This window comes from Ceratotherium simum, chromosome 16 (assembly GCF_057802395.1).
Source record: "Ceratotherium simum simum isolate JZ-2026a chromosome 16, ASM5780239v1, whole genome shotgun sequence".
Taxonomy (NCBI): Eukaryota; Metazoa; Chordata; class Mammalia; order Perissodactyla; family Rhinocerotidae; genus Ceratotherium; species Ceratotherium simum.
The window spans coordinates 19,092,524-19,110,096 of NC_141915.1; the positions used below are offsets into that span (position 1 = coordinate 19,092,524).

Sequence of the window (17,573 nt, forward strand, 5' to 3'; positions counted from 1 at the left end):
GTGAGTCTAAAATGGGACCACGTGGGCCCCTGACTCTCCAGAGACCACCCTCCAGGGCCAGCAGTGCACACAACATCAGGTTATGCTCCATTCATGTCACCTGTGGAACCCAGAGCCCCAGCCAGGGAAAGATGGGGGGCAGGAAGGCACCGCTTAGACAGGGAAGTGACCCCTTTTGTGTGAGGAGATGGGGGTGCGAAGAGGGAGGGGATGGATCTCAGTAGGAAGGAGTATAGGGGGAGGGCATCTTCTCCTTTCTGTGGGCAGAGCAGCTGCTTCCTCGAATCCCTGTGGAAGTTCTCCTGGGAAGAGGCCCCGCCCACCTGCCTTCTCATCCTCCCTGGGCTGGTCAGGAAGTCCTCCTAGATTCCTCACTCCTTGGATTTGGAAACTTCAGTCTTCGGTAAGGGTTGGGGTGAAATCAGAGACCCAGGGTATCTACAGTCAGTGTGGCCTGACCTTTCTGCCCAGGAAAGGGAGGTCCAGAAAGGAAAGCTTAGTAGCTAAGACCACAAGACACTTGTTTTATTGTTCCAGGACAGGGGACAGTAACAAGCCATTGAGGGATCTGCTGTGCCTCATCTGAGCCTGGGCCAACCTCTGGGGGCTCTTGTCACCCCCAGTCCCAGGGTAGGTTGAGGCTCCCCCTTGGTGGGGGTTGGGCTCTCAGGTAGGGCGTGGCGGGCAACTGGGCCACACCTCCTAGCTCCAGGAGCATCCCGGGTCTGCCAGGCAGCCAAAGAGAGGGGCATGCGTACTCCCCTGCCAGCCTGTACCAGGCTTCCCTCCCCTGAATGCCCAGGCTGCCAGAGACAGTTTGAAGTAATTAGTGAGCTGGGACCTAAACTACATGAAATTCTTACAGAGAAGGAGTGATTGTAGTGACCTGGAGGGGCTCTTCCTGCACCCAGGGCTGGGGGAAGAAGACACTTTCAAGCTTCCGAGGGCAAGGGCTTTTCCAAACACTTTGTGTTGGAACTGGGCTCAGTTTGGTCCTGGGGTGCATATTACCCCTCCTGTGTGTCACCCTGGGGGAGGCCAGACAGAGCATATGCTGAGGATGGGTAGAGCCTGGCAGAGCAGGTGCTGCTAACCAGCAGCCCCCTGAGGGGTCCACAGACAACTTGGGGAGAAGCTCCATATCTCCTTCTCCTGGATGTGCTTCTGGGATGAAGGTGGGAGAATAAATACAGGGGGCTTCTGGGAAAGATCATGCCTGGAGAGGGCCAGGCCTGCAGAGAATGTGGACATCAGAATAGGGTTCCAGGGTGGCCCTGGACCTGGCATGGGGGCCCTGAGCTTTTGGTAACCAAAGCCCTCAGCTCTCAGCAGCCCCAGAAATGAAATCAGGCTCTCAGTGATGTCGTTCTGATTCCTTGAGATATAAGGTATGTGGATGAGTGTCTGTCTGAATAACTCTGTGTGTTTGTGTGCATGTGTGCGTATGTATACGAGGGCTTAAGTGTGGATAAGTGTGAGCAAAGGAGAGTGCATTTTCTTCTTGCCCAGGCACTTGCTCTTCAGGGGCTCTGAGTGAGGAGCTGGCCCACTAGATGGCAGAGATATGTGAGGGGCAGCATCCTGGGTGGTCTTCTATCCCTCCAGGCGCCAGCTAACAAACAAGTTGACTTAGTGGCATAGGGGACAGGGAGTGTTGTCCTTCTTTGACCTTTAAGGTGAGCCTGTCGTGGGCGGCCAGCTGGGACTTCCAGGCCAGGTGAAGGCCGGAGCTGCTGCTGAGCATAGCTCATGCCAGGGCCATGGGCTTGGAGCTGGGGCTGAGGTACATGGAGGGGCCAGCAGGGGCTGCAGTGGGTGTGGGCTCCAGCTCCAGGAAGGCCGAGTAAAGGGTGGTGAGGTGCAGGTCACCCAGTGCCCCAGAGCCCCCGCTGCCTGGTGGTGCCACTTCGCCTGCCCCAATGCCTGTCTCTGTCAGACAGGGCCCAGGGGGGAAGCAGAGGCCTGGTGGCGGGGGTGGTGGCATTGAAGATGACGTGGGGGACGAGGTCACCAGTACCAAGGGGTCGAGGGCCAAGCTGTCATCCTTCAGCTGTTCCCATAGGTTTCCTAGGTGGAGGGGAGAACAGGCGTCACTGGGAGGCACCAAAGAGGCCCTGACTGCCCTCGCCCCCCACAGCTCTCACCTGCTCACAAGAGGTAACACTGGGGTAACACTGGGGTAACATTGACTGGAGACAGGCCCTTGGCACTAGCTGTGTGACCCCAGGCAGCTGCCAAACGTCTTTAATTCCTCCTCCCATGCAAGGATGGTCTGAAAGCCACAGCCCAGATGATCTCTGTGGCTCTTTTTTGGGGTCAAGGAGAGGGTCAAGGATTTGAGAGTGCCTATTGGAAGGGTTAAGGCAGATGCTGTGCACTCCAGGGTTAGCCTGGGGAGGGAGCCCCAGGAACTCTTCACCTGGCTCCTGCCCAGGCTCCCCAGGAGGATGGGTCTGCTGTCCAGACCAAGGATCGTCCAACAATGCACTGCTGGACCCGATGAGGTTCGGCTCGGTTCTCTGGGCCTCCTCCACTGCAGGGCCCAAGGGATGGGAGCAGAGCTGGGAAGCAGTGATCCTGGGGAGCAAACAGTGCTGCCACCTGATCCCCCCTTTGTGTCATGTGACCTGCATCATGGCAGGCCAGGGCCTGGCACTCCTAGCCTGGGTATCAGGCTGCAGGGTCTGGAGAAAGGGAGCAAACTAAACCCTGGACTGAACTTGGCTGCCTGGGTTCCAATCCTAAGTCCCCTTCTTTCTAGCCAAGTGACCTTGAATAAGTTACTTAACCCCTGTGCTTCTGTGAAATGGGTTTAATAATCCCTCCTATGCTATGATAGAGCACGTGTAAAGCAACTCACATGATGCCTGATAGTTAGTAGGGGCTCAAGTAAATGTTTATGGTGCCCACATGTCTATAGCTTCCTCTCAGGCTGTTGAGCCTGCTCCCCACTGCTGGATGGTGGTGAGGGTCTAGCTGCACTTTTCTAACAATAGCTTCCCAAGATCTGGGCTGTCTCCCCATCAGACTAGGAGTTCTCTGAGCATCAGCTGCCTCCACCTGCTTCTGGATGTCTCCTACCCTAGTACACACAGATCTGAGGCCTGGGTCAGCACCCTCCTCCAAACGTCCTGTGGCCAGTGCCAGGGCCTGGGAGTGCACTGGAGTGTAGACGGGAGTGGGTGGGCTTGGCATCTCTCATACGGAGATGGAGCAGGCCAGATGGAATGGAATAGATAGAACCTTTCCCTGGACTCCTATCCCCAAATCTCTCTAGGACCTGCCTAGCTCTGAGGCCTTACATTCTTCTGGGGGGAATATGTCTCTGCATTAAAAGATGACCTCTGAGAAAATGCAGCCACTTCTGGGAATGTTCAGACTATCAGTCACTCACAACCAAGTAAGTATGGAATGAAACATCAGGCCCTTTCCAGCCTACCTAGAGTTGAGAGTGGTTTGATGATGGGGTTAGGTAGAACGTGTTCAGGGGTACCAGCAGGAGGGAGATGGGGGCAAGGACATTCCTCTTTGTCTCTTGACAACCTCTGCCAGCGTGGGCCTTCTCTGCTTTAGTTGACCGGAAACCTGGCAGCTAGCAGCTGCAGCCTGGGGACTTGGAGGGGATGGGCCACACTGCCAGATGCACCTCTCCAGTCCTGTCCCTCCTCCCCTTTCCCACCCTCAGCTCACCCTGGAAGTCAAAGTCGGTGAGAGAGGGGTTGATGGCATCCAGGTCAGTCCCAAGGTCTCCATCTGGCAGCAGGGTGTCATGCATGGTCCTGGCTGGGGAAGGCTCAGCCAGCAGCTTGGTGCTGTGGCTCGGTGGGGTGTGGGCTGGCAGAGGCGAGTCCTGGGGGGTGTCCGGCTGGGCCCGCAGCTCAAGGTGCCCATCTGGCTGCGGGAACAATGGCTGCGGAGGTCCAGGAGGGGCCAGGCCCGGTGAGAGGTGCGAATATGTCTGCCCATAGCAGGAGGGTGCGTGTCCCCCAAGTAGGTCCTGCAGGGGGTTCTTGCCAGGAATGGGGCCCGGAGCTGGGTGGATTGAGTGCAGTGGCTGGGAGAGCCCAACTGGAGGTGCCAGGGGCCGGATGGGGCCTGAGCCTGCCAGCCCAGGGGGTGGGCAGCCCAGCAGGGGGGAGCCCAGCTTCTCCCTCTTGTCTCCAATGAGGCTGTCCAGCTCTTCTGAAAAGGCCCAAGAGAGAGGGACACCATGAGACCTCCCTTTCCCTATAAGCCCTCCCCAGCCTTGGAATCTCACTCATCAACTCTCCTTGCTCAGCTTTTCTCTGCCTCTTTTTTGGCTCATGGGTACCCCAGGCCCCCCACCGCCCCCTGCGTGGCCCGTCAGCCTCACCTGGCTTGGCCATGCTTTTGCGCACTGCAATGGGGTCTTTCCTCTTCCACTTCTGCAGCTCCTCCTGCATCTTGTCGATCTTGGCCGGATTGAGGGCCCACAGACAACCCTTGCGAGAGGAACTTCCTGATTTGTTCTCCACCTTCTCGAAGCACTTGTTGAGAGACAGGTTGTGGCGGACAGAATTCTTCCAGCCATCGGGTGCAGTCTGCCAGAGCAGAGCAAGACAAGAATTCAGGCTGGGGTCCGGTGTGGGCTCCAAAAAACTCCTTTGCCCTCTGGGCACAGAACTGCCGCCCACTCTGGCGCTTGTTGTCCTCCTCAGCACCCAGTCCACACTTGGTACCCTTCAGTGGTGGGGAAGGGCTGGGCAGGAACCTTCAACACAACTTATTTTCATCTAAAATCTGCGTTCATCCTACTGCCATCCCTGGCAGCCCCTTGAGAGGATTGTCGAGATGATTCATAAAAGGAGGACTGGTGGGTGCTATAGGCCTCCGGCCTGTCCCCCATCTGCATTCGGACCACCCCCCACTGGGTCTTCAGGCCTGTGCTTGGACCCTCTGTGGAAAGGGAACTCACTAATCTGAGGTTTCTGGTGCCAGCTTTGGAGAGGGAATCAGGGGAAATGAAGGAATGCTCTTTTCCTGGGTCTGCCTCATCCATGCTGGGGCAAACCCTGGAGAAAAGAAAGACGGGTGAGGTTGGTGAGTGTTTGGGTGTGTGCTCATCGTGTTGCACGTACGTTTGTGTGAATATCTGGGTTTTGGTGAGAGAGAGAGAGAGAGAGAGAGAAGCTATGTGTAGGAGCATGCACGTGTCCGTAAGCGTGGCTCCCTGGTGGGAGCTTGTCTCCTGGGTATGGGTCTGTGGATTCCTCTGAGTGTTAGGGTGTGTGCGTCCCTGAGGATGAGTGTGTGTGAGAAAGTCTCTCTGGGTGTGTGTGTGGGTATCCATGATTGTATGCATGTGTGGGTGTGAGTATTCATATGAGTGTGCCTGGGGGGAGTGCACTGGTAGGGAGGCCAGCCCTCAGGCAGGGGGTGCTCGTGCCAACAGAATAAACACCCATTAGGAGGCCCGGTCATGCCACCAGTGCAGTAATTGTGCCCAGGGAGGGTTGTAAAAACCATTAGGCTGACTCAGTTGGGTGAGAGGCGGTGGCTGGGGAGGCAGTGGGCACCCCTGTCCCCCTACCTCCAGCTCTGTTCCAGGATCCCTGACAGTCCTGGGCCCAGCAGGGGCTGACTCTGGGCAGAGACCTGCTCTGGCTGATGGGGCCCCTTTACCCTTACCCCCTGGCCCCTCTCCCTTTCAGCTCACAGTTTCTGCTTAATGAGGGGCGGCCACTCCCTCCTCCCCAGCTCACTTGCCTCAGGGAGCAGCCAGGCTGAATCACGCCCAGCAGAACTGGGCCCTGATGCCAGCATCACTACAACTTGCTGGTAGGAGCTGCTAGAGCCTTTTTTAGGGGCAGCTGGCCTGGGGTAGGGGGTTGGTTGATATAACCCCCAAGGCTCCCGGGGTCCCAAGGGAGGATTCTTGAGCCACCAGACCAGCCAACTGGGGATTCACCTTCAACTCCCCCCACAGTCCCTACTAGGAGTCAAGGCTGTGTCACCCGATGGGCAGAGTTAATGGGCACTGGGCCCTTTTATGGCCCCATAAATCTGTGACTTCGGGATGCCAGGGCAGCCCCCAGCTCAGCTACTTCCTGTTTGGAAGAGTGATGGTCAGCACTAGCAATTATGTCCAGTGGCTGGACACTTCCCCAGTCCCACATCCCTGACTCCCGGGGCTACAGGACGCCCACCTCAGCTGCCTCGGGCATGAGTGTTGCCCACCCAGGGTCCACTCTGTCCTTGCCGAGAAAAATGACCTTCAAATGGGGAGTGAGAGATAGAGGGGACAGGGGATCTTTGAACTATTTCCTTAGGTGGGTCAGAGGGGAACTGTCAGAGTTGGAAGGAATCTGCGTGCCCACTGGTCCAACCTGACCATTTCACAGATTGGGAAGTTGAGGTCCAGAGAAGAAAGGGGCTGGCCCTAGATCACACAGGGAGGCAGTGACAGCCCAGACTCCAACTCTGTCGCCTAGTTAAGGGCCCTGCCCAAGTCACACCATAGGGCTGGTATCACCATCTGGGGCCCGTCCCATCCTCACAGATGCTTTCTCTCTGAGGTCAAATGTAAACTCGGAGGGAAGGGGTGATACAACTGGCTAAGAACAACAACTAGAACCAAAAAAAAAAAAAAAAAAAGCTGTTAGACCTCTTTACTCCTCAGCCTCATAAAACAGGGATTACACAGCTCCCAGGAAAAATAATTAAGCCAGGAAGAGGAGATGCAGGGAGGAACTGGGGGCCAGCTGGGAGTTGGCAAGGAGGAAAGTCTGAGGAGCAGGGCAGGGCCCTCACTAACCTCTCTCTGGCCTGGTCCCTTGAAGCGCTTAGAGGACCCTCCAAAACCTTTAGGGATTAGGGAGAGTTTGGTCCCTGACCTGCTGGGATATAAGGGCAGCCCTGGATACCTGCTTTGATGCTTTTTAAATCCCAGAGACAACTCTCCCCACTCCTCCTCTCCCTTCCAGAACCTCTGGTGGATGACCATACTTTTCCATTCCTGGCCAGACCACTCTGGCCATCTTGCCCACTCCTCATCTGATGGCAGCTCAGCAAGTACAAACCTGTGTGAATATCAGCCTCAGATTTTCCCCAGGCAGGACAGTTGGGAAGATAGTGGGGCCAGGAATCACCTACTGGCAGGGGGAGCTGAGTTCTGGATTACCGGGGACCCAGCTCCTGCCCTCTGCCTGGGTAGCAGATCAGATTGTATCCACCAAGGTGCAGGCCTTGGAGAAGGCACTCCTCATACACAAACTCTGATCTCCCTGCCCCCCACCCCAGGAGAAAGGGTCTGTGCTGGAGGGTCTGGGGGGCATGCAAAGGAGGCATGTGGGTGGTGTATAAAGCCAAACAGCTCAAGTCAGCAACTGATCCCACTTGCTGTGTGACCTAGAGCAGATGGATCACCCTCTCTGATGTGTTTGCCCATCTAGAAAGAAGGACATCTGTCCTGCCTCTAGAGAGGGAGTCCTGTATAGCCCCCAGAAGCCCCTTCTGTGGATGACAGGAACTAGAGCCTGTACAGGGGAAGGTCAGGTGAGCCAGCCAGTTCCCTAGGACACTCAAAGATCATGAAGCCCACACCCCGCTTTCTGGCAGAACTGCCGGTAAGCCTGCCACCCACAGAGGCAGATCCTAATCTCTCCTGGAAGGCAATGGGCTCTGCAGTCCCAGGATCCCATGTCACCTTGGCTGGCCAGCTCCTACCCAAATTCCTCCAGCCCTACAGCATCCTGGGGGCAGGAGTGGGGACAATCTCTCATTTCTTCCCAGGCTCTCTCTCCCCACTTGGGGTAGGTGGATGCTCCCTGAAACCTATCATGACTGACATGTCCACCTTCCCTCAGCATAAGGTCTGACTCCAGCCTGCTATGTGACCTTGGGTGAATGGCTTGAGCTCTCTATGCCCCACACGGAACTCTATGCTGCAGTGGAGACAAAGGGAAGCGTGTTGGGAGCAAACCCTCTCCTGGCTTTCATTCTAACTCTTCTCCCACCTCTCAGCTGAATCCTCTGGCTCCAGAGAGGCATGGCTTGCCCAGGACTTGGGAGTGGTGGGGTGGGGGTGAATCTTGGTCTCACCTTGAAGTAAGGAAAGTGCTCCGTCATAAAATTGTAGATCTCGCTGACAGGAAGGCTCCCAGTTTTACTGTTCTTAAGGGCCATGAAGATGAGGATGCTGAAGGCAGAGAAAGCCCCTGAGTGTTTTAACCTCTAACCAGGCCCAGAGTGTCCCCCTACTATCTTCCCTGCCCCTGGAGTCTTCGAGGAGCAATGACTTGCTGCAGAATTAATGGGTGAGAGGCTCTATGAGGTCAAAAGGAGAAGGGATGAGAAAGCATCCACTGAAGTCAGGAATTACGGATACACGAGGAGGGTCTTGTGGAATCTGAGAGACCTGGGTTGTAATCCTGGCTTAGCCACTCACTAGGCTGTGTGACCTTGGGTGAGTGCCTTAATCTCTCGGAGCCTCAGTTTCCTCAGCTTTGAAGTGAAGAGAGTAATAGCTACCTCAGAGTTGTGAGGATTAAGGATGACGCCTAGCACATAGAAGGCACCCATTAAACGGAAGCTGTCATCACTAGTCAGCCCTCAGCCAATTGCATGAATACTGGATAGTAAGGGAGGCAACTAAGGTTTCTTGAGTCCCTACAATGTGCCAGGCATATTCTCTCACTTAATCCTGCCACAGGCCCAAATATTGCTGTTCTTTTTTTTTTTTTTTTACAGATGAATAAACAGAGGCTCAGAGAGATTAAGTAACTTGCCTGAGGATTCACAGCTAGTAAATTCCAGAGCCTGGACTTGAACCAGTCTCCTGGACTCCGAGGATTGCGTGTGTCCTTTCTGTGCATCATCCCGCCTCCCACAAACCCCTTCTCTGTGCTCTTGGCTGATGTTTAGTTCTTTTTCTTTACCCTGAGCTCACACAGGCCCACGTGGGGCCTGGTACACGGGAGGTCGAGTGTCACTGTTGGTCGGTTGAATTCAAGTTCAGATGGAAGGTCTCCCGGATGAGTTGGGTGCTGCTGGCCTGGCACCTACAACCCCAGCCCCAGAGAAGTCGCACCAGGTCTGGCAGATGCTGGATAACTGAGTTGCATCTGCAGTCCTCATCCCTCACTTATCTCCACTAGAGCTTTGGGGTGGGGCTTCTCTCTGTATCTGAGTAGGGAGGGGAAAGGGGACAAGCATCCCCCTTAAATTCTCAGTCCCAGGCCCTAGGCCCCAGGAGGATAGAACTTAGCGGGCTCACCCCAGGGCACCAGATCTGCTGAGCTGAGCCACAAACATGGCTCCCCAGGTTTAGAGGAGAGGTCAGAGGTGATCTAGTCTATCCCCTTGCCCCCAGGCAGGAATCCCCTCTCCAGCATCCTCTGGAAGCCCACTGGGGATGACCTGTACTCCCTGCCGTTACCCTTATACCTTGAGGATTCTATGCCCCAGTTTCCCCAGGGGTCCTCTCACGCCTCTTCCTTCCACCCCAGGGGTGCTGGGAAACCTACCTGTAGGAGTAGATGGGTTTTGGGAAGAGAGGCTGGTGCCCATCGGTACTGGCCTGGGGTGCGATCCGCTGGTATGGATAGTGTGAGGAGCCCAGGTAGGGTACAGGGTAGCTGCCACCACCTGGTGAGTACTGTAGAGGTCAAAGGGGCAGAGTGGTTGCCATGGTAACCAGCCTTCCCAAGAAGGGGGTCCCCTCACCCCATTCATATACATCCAGAGATGGAGCTGAGGCTAGATTCTTTTCTCCCTGGTCATGGGCTCCATCACCCATGGTTATGGTCTCCAATGGCAGAGCTATCTGAGGAGACTGGCCAAGAGCGTAGACGTCTGAGGGCCTGTGAGGAGATCCACATTCCAGAATTCAGGATCTCAGAGGCCTCAAAGCTCCCTTCATCCAGCTCCTTCCTCTCACATTCTCCAGGTACTCTGGTTGCCATGGTGATGGGACAGCAGCCTGGCTGGGCTACAGAGTGTGAGGGGTAGCCCTGGCCCCTGCCCTCTTTCAGGCAGGCGCTCTAGGCCTCCTTGCATCTCCCGGAGTAGCTGGGCCAGAAGCGGAACGGCCAGCCTGGGCGTTTGCTGGGCACTGCCACCTTTTATGAGTTTCAGTGGCTCTTTGAAAGGGCTGGTCATGGTGGTGGGCAGGTGGGGGTAGGAGGTGGTTTTACAGCAAAGGGAGTGGCTGTGGTGCCAGGGATGGTGTTTTATGGGGGTGGGGGTGGGTGGTAGGAGACTCTGACTCCCCCATCTGCTCCAGGCTGAAGTGCTCTTTCCAGGTCACCTGAGAGGCACTTAGTGCCTGAGTCACCCTCTCTGCAGGCTTCATAAAGCCCTGGGTGCGGCCATCTTGTTCGAGGAGGGGGTGCGGAATGCAGAGGGCATCAAAGCAGGGCTGGGCACGGTGAGGCCATTAAAGGTCTGGTAGCCCCTTAGCCCTGCTGTGGCTCAGTCCCTGATAGGCCAGGCTGCCTCAGGGAAACCCCCTAGGCTGGCTCAGACTGTGAGCCTCAGGATGGCTTTGGCCAGTCCAGCCAGGCTCCTCACCACAGTGAAGATGACCCCTCTTGTGTTCCCTCTGCTTCCCTCCATCTCTTTCTTTCCCCCTACAAAGCAAGCTGTCTGACCTCCCCTCATCTCTCTCCCTCCTCCCCATCAAGTTCCTGCCTCCCTGGTTTGGCCAAGATCAGGGCCAATGCCAAAGAGCTGGAAGTAGAACCTGCTCCACAGGCAGGGCCTGTCTCAGTGCCAGGCTGCAGGTGGATGGAGCTGGGTGCTGGGCAGCCACTTGCTCCATCTTGCCCGGTGACTCCTGGGAGCTGCCTGGCTGCTCTAGGGCTCTTTTCTCTCTCTTTTTAAAAACCTCCATCCCATGCCAGTGTGGGGTAATTATTTGGCATCCTGTACATCTGGGAGGAGCTGAGGCTGGGCAGTGGGGTAGGGAAGGAGGAAAGGGCCAAAGATGATGGGAACTTGGAGACTCCAGGTGGGAAGGACCCTAACCCCACACCTGGTCCTACCCTGTCTAGGCTAAAGGGAGGTTTGAGGCCAAGGCCACACAGTAAGAGGGTTATTCCCTGCCCCGATAGGCCTTATATGTCACCCACACCCCCTCTTTCTCTCTGCCCATCTTTGTCTGGCTCCCTACTCCCTCTTTTTTCGTTCACATCTGGTCCCTGCCCTAATCTCAGCCCCACTCTTTTTTCTGAGACCTCTCAAGCCATGCCAGGGTCTCAGACAAGGTCCACCCAGCCCTAGAGAAGGGCAATTGCTTCCCTCCCTGTGAACCACTGTCCCCCACCCCGGGTGGCCCAGCCTGAGCTTCAGGGCCTTGCTGCCTGTACCTGCCCACCCAGGTGTGCACATACACATACACACTCACACACAGCACACCCACATAACATCCTGAGACCCCACGGAAGCAGGCCCACCTGCCCCAGACTCACCTGGTGGAAGGGGGGCTGGGAGGGACAGTACATGTGCTGCAGGGGGGGCTGGTAACAGTACATGCCAGGACCACTCTCCAGAGCCAGGGGCTTGACCTTAACTTCTGACCCCTGCTGGAAGAAAAAGCAGATGACCGGGCTGGGCCTATTTTTCTCCCTTCCTCTCTTGTGCATCTTGAACCTTACGCAAAAGCAACCCCTACTCTTCCTCCCCCACAGCTTATTCCAGGAGTACAGAGAACAGAGAAGGGCAGGGATTTTCCTGAGGGAACTCAGCAAGTTAGTGGTGGAGCTGGCGCTGGAACCAACAATGCTCCCTACATCCCACCTCACTGCAGGTGAGATGCTGAGGCTGGGCTGTCCAGAGAAGTAGGGGAGACTTGTCAGTCACTGCGGCTCGGGCAGGGCCAGGGATCTCCCCGGAGTGGCACAAGGGTGCAGTGCCTGACCCCACTCACCAAGCCTGGTTGCTGGTGCAGAGCCCCCAGCCTCTCAGAGCAGGTCTGCGAAGGACACGTGGAAAAGGCCACAGCTCTAGAATTCCCACTGCAGAGCCATGGTGAGGGGAGCCCGGGAAGTGGCCAGACAGGTTGGTCCAGCTGGGGCCCCCAGGGCCTGCCACTTCCTTTTCTGCAAAGCCCGAGGTGACTCCAGCAGGCTCCCTGGAGGGGGCAGGTGAGTCCTCTGTGCTCTATCTCCCGGCCATTGCCAAATGGGAGCCTTTGCTCCCTGCTCCAGGGAGTCGACCCAGTTGCTGCTCTGCATGAGCCCCATGGCCCTCTCTCACCCTGGCACAGGGAGCCGACAGCTGCTGCCTGTGAGGGTGGCCAGACTCTGGCTTCCTATGGATTGTGAGCCCCACCTGGAGCCCCCAGAGCCTAGCACAGAGCTCTACCCTGAGTAGGGACAGGAGCGGTGTAAGCTGGGTACTGGAAGGTGAACAAGGCCAAGAGGAGGTGGACCACTCTTCCTGGGGTTACCAGGGGCCTTGGGAAGCAGCGTCTGGGCCCAGAGGGTCAGATCAGCTGTGAGCTCTTCCTGGGCATGCCCTGGGGTTGCTGATGCAGAGATTGCCATACTCATAGAATCTCAGGCCTGAGAAGGGCCGAGAGCACTGTGTCCAACCCCCTCATTTGTCAGATGATGGGGCTGAGCCCATAGAGGGGAAGCGATGTCCCCAAGGTCACCCAGCGAGTCGACCAGCTTGCTGTGGGTCTCTGGGCTGAGCTCTTCTCCACTGTGTGGGAGGGTAAGGACGTGGGCTTAAATCTCAGCCTCTCCTCTTACAGGCCAAGGGACAAGTCATTTGGCTCTATGGAGCCTCAGTTTCCTTATCTGCAAAATGAGGATAGTGGGAACTCTTTAGAGGCTTGTTGTGAGGATTAAACGGGGCACTTGAGAGAAAGCATCTGGCATGGTGACCAGGGGCTGTTGCTGAGTGGACGTTTGGGGGGTGGTAGCTGGTGTGATGGTGCCCTCACTGTGAGCTGCTGTCAGGTTTGGTGGCCTGAGGAGAAAACATCAAAGGGTCCCAAACCAGAACCAGGTCCTGTCTCAGCCACACCTCGTAGGTGCCCAACCCCTTCTCTATCTTCCAAGCCTGGGAAATAGGCCTTTCTTGGGGGTGGCTTGGGGATGGAATGGGAGCCCATTTGAAAGCAAGAAGTGAGGAGGGGTGGTGAGCACTGAGTGGGTTCAGCCTGGGCTGTGCCTAGTCCAGATGCCCACCACCTCGGAGACCTCCAAACCAGAGCTGGGGAATGGGGAGCAAAGCTCCCTTTAGCTTTCCTCTTCCTAAGGCAACAATCTAATGAGGCAGGTACTGTTAACCATACTTTTCAGATAAGGCTCAGAGAAATTAAGTGACTTTTCCAAGGTCACACAGCTCGTGAGTATGGCTGTGGAAGGACACGTTGACCTTCCAATGTGCTTTCAAGGTATTTCTGTGAATACACCCAGGCCCCACTCTGGGCAAAGAACAGGACCTGGAAGGTCCTTTGAGAAGACTTAAGTCTTCTCTCAACTCTGTATGCTAATGCTGGAGAGGGGAATATTGTATTCTGTGGTTCCTCGATAAACCCTTTCTCTTGGCCTCTGGAATGTGTTTTTCTTCTCACATTTGCATATGGGCGTGTAGGTCTAGCTGGGGATTCTTGACACTTAACAAGCAGAGAGAAGTCACACACTGGAATCCTGACTCAGGAGCCTCTGGGAAGCTGCCAGCTTCCTTAGCCTGACCTCCCCTCCTTACCCCCTCCATGCCAGGCCAGGCCAGCATTCCCTTCCCAGCTGGCCTGGAAGCCCAGAATGAAGCCAAGAGACTCCACATCTCTCAGCTTGCTGCTTGCCTTGCGCACACTGAGCCTGAGTGGAAAGGTCTGGAAAGGGAAGGCAGGGAGTTGAATCTCAGAGGACTCATTCTGGGCTGCCGGGAACTGAGACAGGGAGTAGGTGGGATGCCCACTGGCCACCGGTACTCACCAAGACTTGGGGGCTGTGCTCCTGGCTGGGGTAGGGGAGCCCGTTGCACCAGGCCTCTGTTGAGAAGCCAGGAAGGAAGGCCTCAGCTTCCCCCACTTCCACGGGGATCTCCTCGAAGGCCTCCAGCGCCCCTGGGGTCTTAAAGGAGTGTCCATCGAGGGCCAGGGCAGTCTGGGCCTCGGGGAAGATGTCCTCATGGAAATGCCGCTTGTATGGGTGAAAAGGCACGTGGCTGCCCTTGAGGAAGCGCCCAGGGCTGCTTTCTGGGCCCTCCTCAAAGCTGAAGCCAGGGTACTTGTCTGAGGTTGAGAGCCGGAAGGGGCCCGGGCCGGGGCCAGCTGGGCAGTGGACTTGCTCGGGGCCTGGTGATGCGATGCTGGGGCTGTGAGGGGGCAGTGAGGGTGCCCTCTCTGGAGGGTCATCAGGCACAAACGATGAGCAGCTGAAGCTGGCATGCTTCTGGGGTGGACAGAGGGTAGAGAGCCTGTGAGTGGAGGCTGGACTAGGACCCTACTCTGTGCTAAGGTGACGGGGTCTGTGGCTGAGCTCTGGGGAGCCCCTAAATGATGGAGGAGACATAGCCTGCCCTTGGATGCCCCAATCTGATGAAGGCACATTGCTCCTAAACCTGGGGTGCCCCCAGTCGGGTGGATGCACAGCCCTGCGCTGGGAAAGCCCTAGACTAAAGGGGATAAACAGAGGCCCATAGCTGTGTGCTTCCGGATTGTGGAGTCACTGGGTACTTGTTTGCTGGTGGAAGGGTTAAGACAGACCCCGGGAGGCCTCAGCCCAGTCCTAGGTGCCAGGTACTTACGCTCTGTGGGGCAGGGGAGCCCGGGAGGCCCGGCGCCTGCATGAGGTCCCCTTGGGGCTCGCCCTCCAGTCTGGCGGGGCCCGGCAGCGTGACGTCAGACTGTGGCTGGAGTAGCGACACCATCACCCACTCCTGGCCTTGAAGAAAGCCGGCTGTGATGAGAGCGAGGACCAGAGTCCAGGGGTGACCAACCCCAAGTTGACCACCTCCACTCCCACCCCATCCCTGGGCTGGGACCCTGACTCCAGCCAAACATCTGATGAGAGAGAGTGAGAGACGCAGACAGACAGACAAACTGAGAGAAACATCAGAAACAGAAGGAAGCAGATAAACAATGTGAGAGACAGAGCAAGAAGGAGACAGAGAGAGGGAAGACTGGTGGAGAGAGAGCAAAATGAGCCCGTTAGGAGCTTCCACCGACCCCCCCAGGAGGAAGGCCTTGGCTGCTCTCAGGCTCTGCAGCTGCAGAGGAGTGAACCAGTAGTGGTTCCCAGAGAGACCCTGCCTCCGGCTCCTTGGAACCGTCTCCTGTCTCCACAATGAGGGACTGGGCTAGGTGACAGTGGCAAGCAGTCTCTGTTCAGTGGCAGAGCAAGTGGGTGGTCCTGAGAGGAAGGGGAGCTAGAAAGGGGGTCAGGCCCAGGCCTGGGGTGGGAGTGATCCTCACACTGCAGGTGACCCAGCCCTCTGCAGAGGCTGGGCCTACAGTACCACCCTCGGGGGCCTTGGTCTGGCTGGCATGACCACAGTGTGCAGCCAGGGACTTGCAGGGACCTGGTTGCCTGGTGGCCCTGTGAGCCAGGCACAGTACCGAGGACGCTGCCACTGGCCCACTGTGGAATGTCTGGCATGAGCTGTTTTCTCCCGCATCCTCCAAACTCTATCTCGTACCTGCGGCTTTGCGCAGGCCACTGTCCCGTCTAAGCTTTCATTTCACCATCCAAAAAACGAGGGGCTTGTACTAGATGATATCTGAGGGCTCTTTTGCTCAGACCTTCTAGAATTATAGGAGAACTCTGTCCCCAACACAGCCAAGTGGTAAGAGGACTCAACTCAAAGCCAGCCTTTGCCTTTCCCTGCTAGCTGTGTCAGCGAAGCTCTCTGAGCTTCAGCAGCATCATCTGCAAAACAAGGAAAGAGACAGGGCCTCCCTCATGGGGATGCTGTATTAATGAAATCATGCACACAATGTATTTAGCGCGGTGCCTAGCACGTAGTAAGTGTTCGATAAATGCCAGCTCTCGTTATTAGTATCATCATTAGTATGCCTCTTACTACTATTGTCATCCTCTGCCTTCATTCTCCACCACCTGCAAAAGGTAGTTCCTCTTTTTTTTTTTTTTTTTTGTGAGGAGATCAGCCCTGTGCTAACATCTGCCAATCCTCCTCTTTTTTTGCTGAGGAAGACCGGCCCTGGGCTAACATCCGTGCCCATCTTCCTCTACTTTATATGGGATGCCACCACAGCATGGCTTGCCAAGCAGTGCGTTGGTGGACACCTGGGATCCGAACCGGCAAACCCAGGGCCGCCGCAGTGAAGTGCGCGCACTTAACCGCTTGCACCACCAGGCCGGCCCCAAGGTAGTTCCTCTTGAATTTACTCCTCTTTGCCCAGGGAGTCCCTGATAAAGGCTGGTCATTGTGTAAATGATTTGGAGAATTTTCTCACTGGTTTGTCAGAACAAACCTGTGTGGAATGTACGTTTTTAACTCCACTCTCCAGATGAGGAAACTGAGGCTCAGAGGGCTTACGTGACTTGCCCAAGTCACATAGCTAATCCTTGATAGAGTTGGATTTGAACCCAGCCCTGTCCGACTCTGGAGGCTGCATTCCTCTTACAGTTTCTTGATTGGGTGGGGTCAGAGTGGGGATGGGATAAGTTGGGGGCCAGGCAACTAGAAAAGCATAAGGTTTACACTTACCCCTCCTACCCAAGACCCCCCACAAGCAGAGCAGGATAATTGTGCACTTCCCAAGCCATGCTGTCTCGGGATCTCTGGGAGGGAGGGATGGCCTCAATGGCCCCATGGTGCCCAGCCCGGGGTTGGTACATCTTTGGTAAATAAACTGTCCCCTTCACTTGACAGGGGAGTAATGGGGACAAGGAAAGGAGGGCATTGGCCCAAAGTCTCTTAGGGAATCAGTGGCAGAGGGGGCTAGTGGCTGGGGTCCAGGTGGAGGCCTGGTGGGAGGCTCTCCCGCCCCTGCAAGAGTCTCCCCCGCCCCTTCTCCGTGTCCTGGCGCCCGCTCACTCGGCACTGCTAAATGTGGCGTGACCAGGGAAGCGCCGAGCTGGCCGTAACTGGACACCGCAGTGGAGTAGGCCTGGGGCCCAAGGTGCAGGGTAGCCCATCTCTGGCTCCGCATGACCGCCCGACCTGGCTCGCGCTCCCTGGACAGCTCCTGGACAGCTCGGGCCTGCCTGCCACGCCTGGCCCCGGCCCAGAGCCGCTCTCCCAAGGCGTTCTCCAGCACCTCCAGAGGCAAGGCTGGGGGCTCCTCCACCCCTCAGGTCTCCGGCTTTGTAACCCATGGGGCGGTGGTTGCTCTCTTCTCCGGGGGCAGAGTAGCATGTGGTTAAGAGGAAAGGTTTTTGATTTGGGCCAACCTGAGTTTGAGTCTCAGCTGTGTCACTTCCTGGCTGTGTGACTTTGAACAAACTGTGTAATTCTCGTATCTCACTTTGCTCCTCTAATAAACGGGGCTTGTGGACCCACCTCATAAGGATGTCACGAAGATTAAGTGAGATGATGTGTATAAGGTACTGGCACATAGAAAATGCTCAAGGACACATGTTGTACATCTGGCCTCATTGGACAGATGTGGCTGTGGCTGTGACCCCAGACTC

At 56.3% G+C, this 17,573-nt stretch overlaps 1 protein-coding gene across 1 annotated transcript; it reads right to left on the reverse strand.

Annotated features, from left to right (window-relative positions):
• Positions 1–481: 481 nt before the first annotated feature.
• Positions 482–14,873, reverse strand: FOXN1 (forkhead box N1). The gene is made up of 8 exons (XM_004433383.3): positions 14,725–14,873; positions 13,911–14,369; positions 11,430–11,540; positions 9,486–9,616; positions 8,062–8,158; positions 4,355–4,562; positions 3,691–4,182; positions 482–2,067 (listed from the first exon to the last, which is right to left on the reverse strand). Exons 1-8 carry the CDS (start codon positions 14,845–14,847, stop codon positions 1,748–1,750), a joined length of 1,941 nt encoding a protein of 646 aa, XP_004433440.2. The 5' UTR covers positions 14,848–14,873; the 3' UTR covers positions 482–1,747.
• Between the last annotated feature and the right edge of the window lie 2,700 nt (positions 14,874–17,573).

Bases quoted from the DNA above. Each gene is read 5' to 3' on its own strand.
- FOXN1 (XM_004433383.3), bottom strand. From the start codon at position 14,847: ATGGTGTCGCTACTCCAGCCACAGTCTGACGTCACGCTGCCGGGCCCC. The intron at 14,370-14,724 runs GTAAGTACCTGG...TGTCCACCCCAG, and splicing joins GCTCCCCTGCCCCACAGAGC to AAGCATGCCAGCTTCAGCTG. The intron at 8,159-9,485 runs GTAGGTTTCCCA...CTCTGCCTTCAG, and splicing joins AAACCCATCTACTCCTACAG to CATCCTCATCTTCATGGCCC.